This window comes from Misgurnus anguillicaudatus, chromosome 15 (assembly GCF_027580225.2).
Source record: "Misgurnus anguillicaudatus chromosome 15, ASM2758022v2, whole genome shotgun sequence".
Classification (NCBI taxonomy): Eukaryota; Metazoa; Chordata; class Actinopteri; order Cypriniformes; family Cobitidae; genus Misgurnus; species Misgurnus anguillicaudatus.
The window spans coordinates 30,139,846-30,152,885 of record NC_073351.2 but is presented as its reverse complement, the minus strand read 5'-3'; the positions used below and the strand labels follow the sequence as shown (position 1 = coordinate 30,152,885).

The window sequence follows — 13,040 nt, the reverse complement described above, 5'->3', positions numbered from 1 at the left end:
AGTGGATCAAAACCTTTCTTAATAGTTGTCTTAAAACCAATACCCAATACCCGTTCTTGTCTTATAGGACAACTTTGACAAACGTTTTTGATCCACTTCAAATGTTGATTAGTATATATGGATAGCATAGCGCAGGTCTTGAGTAATGGTTCTTAAAAGTTCATATGGAAATCTTTTGATTGCAGGCTGAGGCATCTGAGTAGGTCTTTTCTGAAAATTTAAGACAGATGTGAGACGACAGTCTGTTTCTTAGAAGAAATATCTGAGAGGTAAGACATCTAAGCATTTGCTCTCCATATAATCCCATTGTCTAGGAGTAAAATTGATTCAAGATCATTCTTTTTTTTCTTATGGGCATGAATGTCAAGCAGTACTTATATTCTTTATTTCGACATGCAAAAATATACATGACTTTGATATTAGTCAGCATATCAATCTGAATCATATCAGTGAGTTGTGGCAGTCAAACATGTTTAAATAAATGCATGTAAGCATAGTCACCGAGATAGCAAGAGCAGCAGAGAGAGAGAGAGAGAAGAAAGAGACAGAAGGACAGAGAGAGAGAGAGATAGAGAGAGGGAGGTGGATGGGGGTGGATGGGAGTGGAGTGTCTGGCCACAGTCCATGTGTGCGGCAGGGGAGTTAAAGCAGTCTGGAGGGGAGAGAGGGAGGATTTCTGCCTGGCACGTGGAAGGGCTGTATTTCACAGAGAGAGAGGCTTCATCTCATTTAGAGTTTGAGGAATGCATGGGCTGTGCTGGAGAGTGACAGGAGCAGTTAGCCAGCATTGAGTCACTGCGTTAAACTCATTTTATAGACACTTTTCTTCACATCGGCGCCAAACAGCTGCCACGCTTCCCTTAAACCCAGGCTGACGCTCAAAGCATCAATGAAGTGACTCTTAGCGCAATATTTTGATGACTGCAAACTCATTTTTCCTGTAACCGGCTGTTCAGTCAGTCCATCAGTGGATGGGGTCTCTCCGGGTGGATCGTAGGCAGTGAGCGTGAGCCGTTCAGGATTGTGTATATGATACTGGAGTGTGTGAGGATGGCATTGTGTGTATGGACCTTCTTGATCATGCTCTGCATGACACCACGGATCACATCTGCAACTCAGTCAACAAAAAACCTGTATCCAAGAATACGACTGTCGCATAAAGGTAAGGCAACGACAGGTGTTGTGTGGAGAAGTCAGGTCAGAGAAAAGTTTCTTTATATGTTTGGGAAATTATAAGTTTATGTTAAAGCTTAAACTATAACTATAGGTCAGAATTGTGGATCTTTTTTTCAACCCCTGGGGAGTGACATTGGCTTAACTTAGCACCCTCTTACATAAGTTACCTTTTTACTACGCTCGCTAGTATGGTTAATCTTAACCGCTGTATTCTGCTGTTTATGTTTATGATTTTTCTATATTTTTTCCTGTATCTATTAATGTAAAGCTGCTTTAAAACAATAAAACAATTATGAAAAGTGCTAAATAAATAAAATTGAATTGATATAAATTGAATTGAATAGAATCATATACGTAATATTTATGTGATAGTATCCCATGGAGTAAATCTTAAAATTACATTTACATGTAGCTTTATGCATTATTATTATTATTATTATTATTATTATTATTATTATTATTATTATTATTATTATTATTATTATTATTATTATTATACCTATTTATTATTATTATTATTATTATTATTTATTGTATTTGGCAGACAGTATACAGTACGCCTTTTTAACAGCATGTGTTCCCTTGTTTCGAACCCATGACCTTTTGTGCTCCTAATGCATTAATCTACCAGTGAGCTACATATGAATGTTGAACAAATACGAACTATAAGCTACATAATTGTACCTTGGTAATATACATCCAGATTTTCAATAAAATGTTGTATTTTTTTAAATTTCTAAAATCTTAAGATCTTAAAGATCTACATCTTTGATCAAAGATAATATAATATCAGTATTTATGTGCCCATGGACCCCAAATCCAGTCACAAGTGTATTTTTTTTATTGCGATTTATACATCATCTGAAAGCTAAATAAATAATTTTTCTATTGGTGAATGGATAGGACAATATTCGCCCAAGATAAAACTATTTGAAAATCTGGAATCTGAGGGTGCAAAAATAAAAATATTGAGACAATATCATCGAGATCACCTTTAAAGTTATCCAAATGAAGTCCTTAGCAACAATATTACTAATGATGAATAGATTTTTTTTTTATATATTTACAGTAGGAAATTTGCTAAATATCTTTATGAACATGATCTTTAAGATTTTTGGCATAAAAATCTCGAATTTTGACCCATACAATGTATTGTTAGCTACTGCTATAAAAATCCCCCTGCAACTTATGACTGGTTTTGTGGTCCAGCTCTAAAATGTCATTAAAGAGCTACAATATTCATTTTTGTAGAATTAGTCTGTTCCAAATATAAGTAAATGTATGCATGTGCCATTATTATTTATAATAATGAATAACAGTAAAGTGGATCATTATTGTGTGAATAGTTTGGATGAGCACTTGCATTGACATAAATACATCTGGATTTACTTCTGTGTATGTTTATCCTCAATGTTATGGTGGCTGATCTTCCACAATGTGGTTTACTGTTAGCTTAGGTGGTTCACTGAAGGAACGTCTGCTTGTCTTTTTCCTATGCTGGCATCCCAAGCACATGTTTACATTGAAATTCAGAGAAAGATGAGGGCATTAGAGATGAACATCCTCTTTCATTTTTGTCTTTCTCCCTCTCTTTACCTTTCACTCACTCTCAATTTCTCCCTCCTTGATCAAGTGCAACGGAAACGTATAAAAATGCACACCCTAGCCTTGGTCATGGTTGAAACTCTGTGTGGAATGCCAGTGTAGTGCAAATCATACCAGCGTCCACACCTATGAGCCGTCTATAAACACTTTTTATTTTGACATAAAGAGATGTTGACACTTTGTTTTCAGAGTTTATGCCGATGTGCATTTGGATGAGCTCATCTTATCAGATTTGTCATAACACTGATTCTGACTGTCATAATCAGCAAGTTGTTCATGCCTGCTGACAAATTGAGATTGACATATCAGAAATGAACCAGCTGGTGGAAAGAAACGTCTCCAGGCAGGAATAAAATGCCCATTTCTTTTTTCTTCATTACGTTCACTATGAGCTGTCTTCAGTTGCTCACTTGTGTCACTCTGCATGTCCAAATTCGCTTTGCTTGTTAAAACGCAAAAGCATTTTTGCACATATCCTATCATTATGGTATGAAAAACATCTTGGTTTTTAAAATGTGTGGTTTGTGAGAACAAATTGTAAGGATGCCTCGGAGGTAGACCTTGAATGCAGTTTTGGAGGTTGACTTGTGGTTAACCTTAATAGGATTCCTATGTAAATGAATACAGTTTCATTTTATTAAAATTAGGTGTTGTAATTATAACTGGTTACACTTGACTAGTTAAATGACCCATTTGTCTAAAATATGCCACACTAGTTGTAACCCTCATTGAAACAGAGCATGCTATTTGGGTGATTCTCACGAAAACTTGGTTTTAAAAATGTCAAGCATGAAAATGTAAAAATTGCTTAAATTTACTTTTTTTCCCACCAGACATTGAAAAACAAAGTCTGTAGTAAATGGGAACATTAATTTAACCCTTGTGTGGTGTTCGGGTCTGTGGGACCCGTTTTTAATGTTTACCAAAAGAAAAATTATGCAATAAATTGTTGTTTCAACCTCAGATTCATTGGCCTTGGCTCATTTTCTATAAAGAACATAAAAATAATCAACTTTATAATGACTGTACACTGTACAACCCCCTACACATTTATATTACATATGTGGTGTTCGGGTCCACTGGACCCGGGGGGAATAAGAGAGTGAAAATTGAATGTGCTATGTAACTTTACTCTATTTTTCTCTTATCTGGGACTCCTGTGAGTGCATGAGTGTGTTTGTATATATGTCTGTACATATGTGATGGATGCATGTCAGAGTTTTGTCCTTCTGCACTTGCTGTAACAGCGCAAGGATACGACATTTTATATATCAAGCATGAACACTTATCTGCCTCCACTGTCCCAAAAACTTTACCTTTTGTCTAACATGAACCATTATACATTTTACCATTATATCCCTTACAAAAAATGACCATGGTTGTATTATGGTAAAAGTGTGGTAATCATGGTAAATTGGTGTATTGATTACCATTTGTAAAACCATGAGTTTACCACAAAACCTATGGTGTGCGTGTTTGTATGAGTAAAACCATGAGTTTGTGAGAGAGTGTGTGAGAGAGTGAGAAATAGAGAAAGTAAAATTTCATATCTAAGCATTTTCATCATTTTAGGTTGTAGCCAAAAGCAACACATTGTACTACAGTGTGTGTGGACATAAGATGGACAGGAAGACACAGTATACGTCTATAAAATGCAAGAAATGCATATGCAACACAGCTACACAGTAAAATCTGTGTCTTATGTGTTGTGTAGGCTGGCATGAACAGGTTATGTGTTCAGTGTGGATGATGTGTTATGATACCGCATCTTTTCAGATGGGGCCTGTGCTGTGTAGACGGACACAAATGTGTACAACTTCAAACTAAGTTGAAAGAATTAAACATAAAAGTGATGAAAAACTGATTTGAGATGAAAAAGTGATGAAAATACTTATTTTATATAAACATCTGGAGGAGAATAGATTTTTCTTCTCTTATTTCATATTATCACAAAAACGAATAGCACTTTAATCTATAAGTAGTCCTATATCAGTGGTAAATGACAAACATTAACCATAAATTCTGTCTATATTACTTGCAATAAGGCTAAAGTAATCATCTGTAAACAATATTACATAAATTTGTACGACTGCATTGGTTTAAAGATACAAATAATACAGCGGGTCCACTAGACCCACAAACATTGTCTAAGTAACAGAAATATGAACACCACACGAGGGTTAAAAACTTTTACTTATCATTTAACACTTTTTGTAACATAATTAAAAAAATTTGTCCTAAAAAATCTCATTACCGCAACAGTCAGAAAACATCAACACTGACATATTTTCAAAATGACATGACAAACCTGAAAGAACATCATTTGGAGATTCTGCACATGCATTTAAAATCAAAGTATTATGCTTCTATTAATTAAATGAACATTTAATAAGCATCTGTTGCGGTAATGATAATCAAAATGTCGTGTAAGCATTCTGACAAGACAATATTTCAATTTAACTGTAAAAAATGATCTTACCTGGTAGCCATCTTGAAGTAACTGGTCCATGTGCTTGGTCACTCAAAATCAAACTTTATTAAAATTCTGTATGTGTGCTTAAACTGTTCTCAAAAAGTGTTGCGGAGGATGAGAACATCAGGCATGGACACATCATTTTCCTAATTTTTATTCATTATTATTATTATACATGAATATTCAATAAATATTTTTCTGTCATCAAAAGTAGTCTAGCAAAACATCAATTTATTTTTTTCTTAATATTTTTGTGTTAATTTGATTAAATTACAACATAACGCATGTTCAAACACAGCCGGACACATTGCGGTAATGAGAATTTCAGCAGAAAATGAGATAAAATTTACAATTATAAATTCTTATGTTGAAATCACACATTGTGCAAGGTAGAACACAGTATTGTGATAATTCTGATGCTTTTTAATGTTACTATATTACACATTTTAAAGCTAAAATCATTAGTGTCGTGGTGTTTCAATGGTTTAGTGAGAATCACCCATTTAGTGTTTTCTCCTATACAGCTATTATTGTTATGCTACTGAAAATCATTATAAATTCACTCGTTTTCACACCTTTAACCAGTATGAATTTTAAGTTTTCCGTGAGGGCACTGTGAGGAAAAAGTAGTCAATAAATTGTGCCAAACTGTCACTGGGGTGGTATATTTTCAAAAAGGTCATTATATTAACCCGTGAGCGGGACACCTAAGTTTACTTCAATATTTTTCATGTAAATGTGACAAACTATATATTGTTGAAAGGTCTAAGAATGTAGTTTTCATATTTCAAAACATTTTAGCAGTAGTAATAATGCAGTAACTGTAATTTATTCATTTGTGACAAGAGTATGCAGCAAACCTCACAGCAAACCAACACAAACCTCAGTTTTTTATAATTTTATGTATTAAAAATAATACTATATTGCATTTTTAATATTTATTACAAATAAATGTACACTTCTGTAAAAAGCATTAAAGAGTCTTCTTTAAAACAAGACAAAAATTAGGCTTCTAGACCAAAAAAAATGCCAGAGTTATATCAATTTGAAGGTGTACATCACCTTTTTATCCCCCCCACACACACACACACTCAAAAAGGGCTGCACCAGCTAAAGGGTTAAACATTTGGTACCAGTATACTATATGTACCCTTGAGGGTCTAATGTGCACTCTTTGGCAGTGTTGGGCAAGTTACTTCCAAAGTGTAATACATTATATATTACAAATTACTGTCATTTGAAAGTAATTAGTTACATTACAATATTACTGTCTCTGAACTGTAATGAGTTACACTACTTTTGCGTTACTTTTGAGTTACTTTCATCAAAAGAACAGAAGTATGACTAGGCATTATAAAATGTTAAAATGTAGTTTGTTGCTGCTTATAAATCTAGAAGTTATGTGTTGGCCCTCGAGCTTTGAATAGGCAAAGTGAAGATTTATGGCAAAATACAGTAACAATCACTGTCAGAATCAAAAACATAGACAAATGATCTGATAAAAGTCTGGTAAATTATGGTACACATACCAAACACAATAGAGCCCACTATAATGCAACCTATAGCCTAATAACATGGCAAGACACGCAACCTCTTTTCATTTCTATTCTTAAAGGGATACTTCACCGATTTAGCATTCAGCTTTGTATCTGTAGAAACCCGGCAGTATTACTGAATGACCATGTTTCCCTCCCTCATTTCCCCCTGAGAGGAGAGATATCTGCATTTTGGTTCTGCAAAAAAGTCCTCCGATGATGTAATATGACGATTTTTGCATCATCGGAGGACTTTTTTGCAGAACCAAAATGCAGATATCTCTCCTCTCAGGGGGAAATGATGAAAGGAAACATGGTCATTCAGTATACTGCCGGGTTTCTACAGATACAAAGCTGAATGCTAAATCGGTGAAGTATCCCTTTAAGTGATCACATTTAATTCAGATTCACAGCACAAACCTGGCATGCACTGGATTGACACAACTTATCAAAAAGTGCTATTGGAGGATCAGGCCTCAAGGAATACAGCTCATTTCAGTACAATATAAGGATTACATGTAGGCTAACATATAATTGCTTAATAAAACACAGACAAACAGAGGAACACTGCTTTTGCCAAACAATGAATATAGGCTCCCATACAAAGGCTGGTAAAACTTTAAACAGTGATGTTTAAATGTACTAAATTATATTTAGATAACCATGTTTAAGTCTTCACTAATGTTATGTTGTAGTTTAGGTTGCTGTTTGTAATAAAACTGTAGATAGCATAGGAATAGCCTAGCACTGTAATCATAGCAAAGCTTACCTTGTCATTGCTGGTGTGATATGGATTTTACTGGCAACATTTGTAAAAGTCTCTTTACTTCTGAGGTTCAAGCAGCACAGGAGAACGATAGAAACGTTCTGTTGCTTTTACTTAGTGCTCTTATTCGCAAAATTATGCGTGTGCGGCGCTACCGGACCTGATTGCGACCACTTTAGTCAATGCTTACGGCCGCGGACTTCCACATGTCTATATTTGACGCGCACCGCGTCCAAATCGCATTTCAAATACAAAGTTAAAGTAAAAATTAACATGTTGCATACAGCACGTGGAAACAGACATACGCTGCGTCTCAAACCGCCTACTTCCATACTATATAGTAGGCAAAGAGTACGAGAAGTAGTGATTTTCGCCCACTATATAGTATAGAAGTATGCGGTTTGGGACGCAGCCATAACTATTACATGCAGCTTTTTCATGTGTGGATGCTGGTCGCGCGCATTGGTCAAAAATAAAAAAATTAAAATAACACAGTCTAATTTTGAAATGCATTGTTGTAACGCGCTCGTTACTAAGACTGTAACGAGTAAAATATTACCAAAATTTTATTAGTAATGCGTTATATTACTGCGTTACAGCAAAAACTAATATATTACTGTAATATATTATATTTTGTAATGCGTTACTCCCAACACTGCTCTTTGGTCACAATATATCAACCCAGTCTCACGGAGTTGCGTATAAATAGCACAAAGTGTGAAAACCATGCAATATATACGGCAAATTCCAATTTGGCGTGCATATGATACGCCAATCCTTCCCATTCACTTAAACGGCGCATTTTTATGTCGTTTTATTTCTTGGTTTCACAAATGTTAAGCTTTTTTACTATTGTCGCTGTTGGGTTTAGGGTTAGAACAACTTTTTGTTACATAAAAATGACATCCTTACCCATATCCCAATTCTAACCCCAACTCCAAGCGACTATGGCTTAAAAATAGACAAAAACATGGAGCAACCTGTATATTAAATAACCTCCATAAGAAAATCTTAAATCTAACCCTAAACCCAAGCAAAATAATAAAAAAAAAACATTAAATAAAACAACATTGGATTTTATCGTATGTATTGCACTGACTTTCACAGTTTTTAATTTATTTTAATAATATTTTATTATTACACTTTTTTTGCTATTTATACGCATTTACATGCGACTGGGTACCAATACATAGGCTACCGCCCCAGTAAAGTTTTATATTGTGTTCCTGTAGTTCAACTGGTAAAGGATTGCATTAAACGCACAAAAGGTCATGGATCCGATTCCAAGGAACACACATTCTGAAAAAATATAATTTAATGCACTGCAGAGTCCTTTGAAAAAAAAAACATCTGCCAAATGCATTAATGTAAAGATTGTTATTATAAAAGTCGCAATGAAATTAAAATGAAAAATATTTTAAAATATTGCGGTATTTTTTACAAATTACTAATCTGTGAGCTTCATTCTTTTTTTTTATCGTGTGCCCTCATAATCTTTAATCAAATATGCAAATCTCCTCCCCTCCTCAAAATTATTTCTCTTTACTTTCAGTGATATGGTATGGCACGTGGGTGGGGTCCGGAAAAGATCGCAGAGATTAGCAAATAGCAACATGACCCAACTTCAAATGATCCAATCAGTTCTCGATGGATGAATTCAAGTCCAGTCCTACCTTTTTTTTTCATTTCAGAAGCCGTTTCACTCGGATACACCTCAAAACGGGGAAAATAAGACAACCGCTACTTCCGTTTCATTGCGACTTGAATAATTTTCACACACGTCCTTTTATGGAGGCTTTCAAATTCAGAAAGTATTAACATATTTACGAAAGTACAAAAGCTTTGCTTATAAAACCCAGCTTCTTTTCAATTTCACTCCATTTCTGTAATTTATATACAGAAGATGCACTTCATTGCTTGAAGCTAATCCAGTGTAAAGTTGAGTCTACAAGGGAATTCCCAATTAAAAAAAATTGTTAAAATGCAATTTAAGTTTTTATAGTTTGCTTTAACTCCATTAAAACTCCACCAAGTGCAAATCATGTGTATAGGAAGCTTGAAATAAATTTCAAATACAGTTTGTTGAATGTTTTGGCTTCGTTGTCTAACAGCTGAACCAACAACACATTCAACCGCTCCGTAGGTGTTCGAGTGGAATTGCGTGGGACGGCGCACATATTTCATATTTATTTTTAAACGCCTTTGGTTTAATGAGGGTAAAGAAAAGTTAAGCGGTTGCTACTGACATCTGTGTTGTTAGCAGGCGTTGCAACTTGGCCAAAGTGTGTGTTTACAAGGAAGAATAAACATTTTATAATTTCAGGCTAAAAAACTGTCAGCCATGAAAACGTCCAAACGCTGCATTCCAATCCAGACAGGCAGTTAAATTACACGCAGGTATTTTTTCCAGAGTATCGGATGTTGAGGCCGGATTAAGTGGTGCAATTGTACGATCTCCCCTACCGCCGCGCCTGGAGGGGCATAACAAACAGAACAGCAGGTTGATCACATGATCCGCAAGAGTTGTATATTTATCCGGGAGTGAATTCAGTTTAAATCTACTCTAAACATTATTTCAAAACACTTCCAACCGGTCCTCGAGTGTCCGACCCCAGTTTGAGGTGATGTCACGCAGTTAAGAGGCAGTCTGAGTTTCGTGCATTAACTTGTATAAATAAACCATGCAGGCTTCGCTGTGGTATTACAGAACAGTTACCCCTCGCTAAATTTCAACACGGAGCCCCCAAAAGCTCTCCAGAGCTTTTAACCTGCGTCCAAGCTACTTATATAGAGTGTCAGTTTCTTATCCTCAATCTCTAACCATTCAAACATACAAATCCTCACGGACCACCGGCTAGATCCAGCTATCATCACGTAAATGGATGTTCAACATTTTTATGATGTTTGTCGAAGCAGTCCAAACATGTAACTCGGATCACCCATCCAGCAATACGAATGTGAGAAATCTGTGCCACTCGGTGCCAGCAAAACTGACTTCAAATTCTACTTTTAATGGTCTGTAATAACAAACTATAGTAGTTATTACAGGATCAGTCATCACTGGGCGAATAATAACAGTTTGAATTAGATTTTCGCCTCTTGTAATGAAAGAACGTCTCGAATTTAGTTTTGGGGTTTGTTTTTAATCGAGGTTTGGCTGCTAGCGAGGAAGACGAAGGTCTGCGTTAAATTTTTATGCCCTGTTTTATGCTGACAGTATAACAGGCCATTAGTGAGCTCATATTGCATTTGGGCTCGGGTCATAATCGCCAATGTGTCACTCAAGTAACAGCTGTAATTTTAAACCTGCCACAAAGCTCTTTCATGTTTGAGATGGTTTTGCAGATTTTGTACACATTTCTGCAAATAGGCGAACTTCGACACCCAGCGGAAGACTGATTCGGAAACATTTAGGTTGGAGTATATCTGTATGCTGTCCTTGTGTTATAAATTGGTATAATCAGGCAAATGGTTTCGGTATACCCAAAGCCAGTTACTCTTGGAGTCACAGCACGTTGCACATGAAAGAAAGAGGATTTATACAAGCTAGCCTCCTGTCGTTTCATCACGCAGTCATTGTATCCATCCTGCATGCGATTAGCTGGCCCGCAGGTCATTGCCTAATTGTTGTTCATAGGAGAGAGAAGAGTTTGTTCCTGCTTTCCTTTGGGTTCCTGCCACTTCCTGCACCCACTGTGTCTTTCTCAGTATTTCTACTGACAGCGTTCAAAGGTCTATTTACCCAATAAACCCATCATTTCCTTTCAAACTGGGTGTCGTCATGGAGACAGATTTCACATAGGCGGTGTGACGGGAAGAAAGAAATCCTGGGCTTAGTGAACTTGACGTTCATCATCAACATGGGATAAAACGGGGAGACCCATGTCTGGTCCAAGAGGACAAGTTTCTTTGATTTACAGCAATTGCAATGAATGCTCATTTGGGATTATCTGACCTCAGGGATCTTTTATTGATCTGAGAACGATCTGTTCATCAATCACTTCATCCTTCACATCAAAGACACTGTGATGTCATTTTACTTAATACAATGACTAAAGACGCTTATTAGATTTTCCTGTTTTATGTCATCTCACTTGCTTTGTCTTCATGTGGTATTCACACACGGACAATGTGCACAGGCTTGGTGAACATTGTGTTATTTTTGTACACACTGGAGTTTTTAATACTGTATGGCCTGGTCTTGAGCCTAGTCCCAGACTACAATGCATGTTAGGGTTGCCTTAACTGAAAACCATTTGTCTCAAACATATCTTAAAATATATTAGGTTTTAACTTACTATAACCATTATTTTTAGAGGAAATTAAAAAATATTTCTTATAGAATTATTTGCATTTTTTAGATTATCATTATTAAAAATTATCATTACCGCAACATGATATTACATTAAATATATGCATTTACAAACTCATATTTCGGTAATGAGAACTAAAAAGTTGTCTAGGTACTATGACAAACAAATTTTCACCTTTTATCTGCAGAGAACAAAAAGGAATTGCTTACTTGGTAGCCATCTTGAGTGTCACAGTCAATTATGTCCCTTCCAACTATTTTTTTTTTAAATGTTAGTTCTTTCAGGGCTTAAACAATGATTGAAAATTGTTGCGGAGGAGGAGAAAATTGGTCTTGGACACATTTATATACCTTATTATTGTCTCTACATTGACCAATGATCACCAAATACCACATGTTTCTTTACTGTAAATATTTATAGTATAACATGAACTGAAGCTTTTTATCTATTTTTTTATTTTTTTTATTATAAATATTTCCATGTCAAAGAACCCAAATCCAGTAATGGACACGTTGCGGTAATGAGAATTTTCCCCATAAATGTGGAAAAAACTACAAAATTGGTTTGTATGATGTCATTTGAAATCATGTGCAAAATAGTACCAGAAGATATGTTTGTAACTGTATGCTTCTTATTTTGATACTCTTACTTTGCATTTACTTTTTGCATTTATTTTTTTATCAAAATGTTTCATGACACCACATAAGTCTAATTTTGCGAGAATCACACCGGTAATGTCAAGTAAGCTACTTTAAATTGATACTGCAGCCATTTTTACATCCCATTGAGCACAAGGGACCATTTTTTTTACAATTTATTCTAATAGTGTATAGAGTGCTGCATGGTCAGTAAATATCTTTGTACTTTTTGGTGTAAAACTGTTTTGTGGTGTTTTGAGGTCAGTATTTATCTGCATGTATGTCCTTTGAGGTATTATCTGTAGAAACCCGAGATCATTTGACAGTCAAAAAATATGCAGTAAATAAACACCAAGGTTTCCCGATGTCAAAATCAGCACTAGTGAGTTTCTCTCATGTTTTCAAAGCTTTTCCATCAAGGTTTAATACAAAGAAATGAATGTTTTATGAACAACAATGTTTGGTATCTTTCAACACATTGGTTGTAGGTGTTGAAAACTGCATTCTCCCATCTGCCGTGTATGGTGTTTATAG

At 35.4% G+C, this 13,040-nt stretch overlaps 1 protein-coding gene across 1 annotated transcript in view; it reads left to right on the top strand.

The window, feature by feature from the left end:
* The first annotated feature begins 646 nt into the window (after window positions 1-646).
* The window catches only part of sema3e (sema domain, immunoglobulin domain (Ig), short basic domain, secreted, (semaphorin) 3E), a 74,631-nt gene continuing 62,237 nt past the window's right edge, over window positions 647-13,040 (top strand). The window contains exon 1 of the mRNA XM_073853755.1: window positions 647-1,162. Within this exon, the coding sequence (XP_073709856.1) occupies window positions 1,030-1,162 (133 nt within the window). The 5' untranslated portion in view covers window positions 647-1,029. The remainder of the gene's footprint in view (window positions 1,163-13,040) is intronic.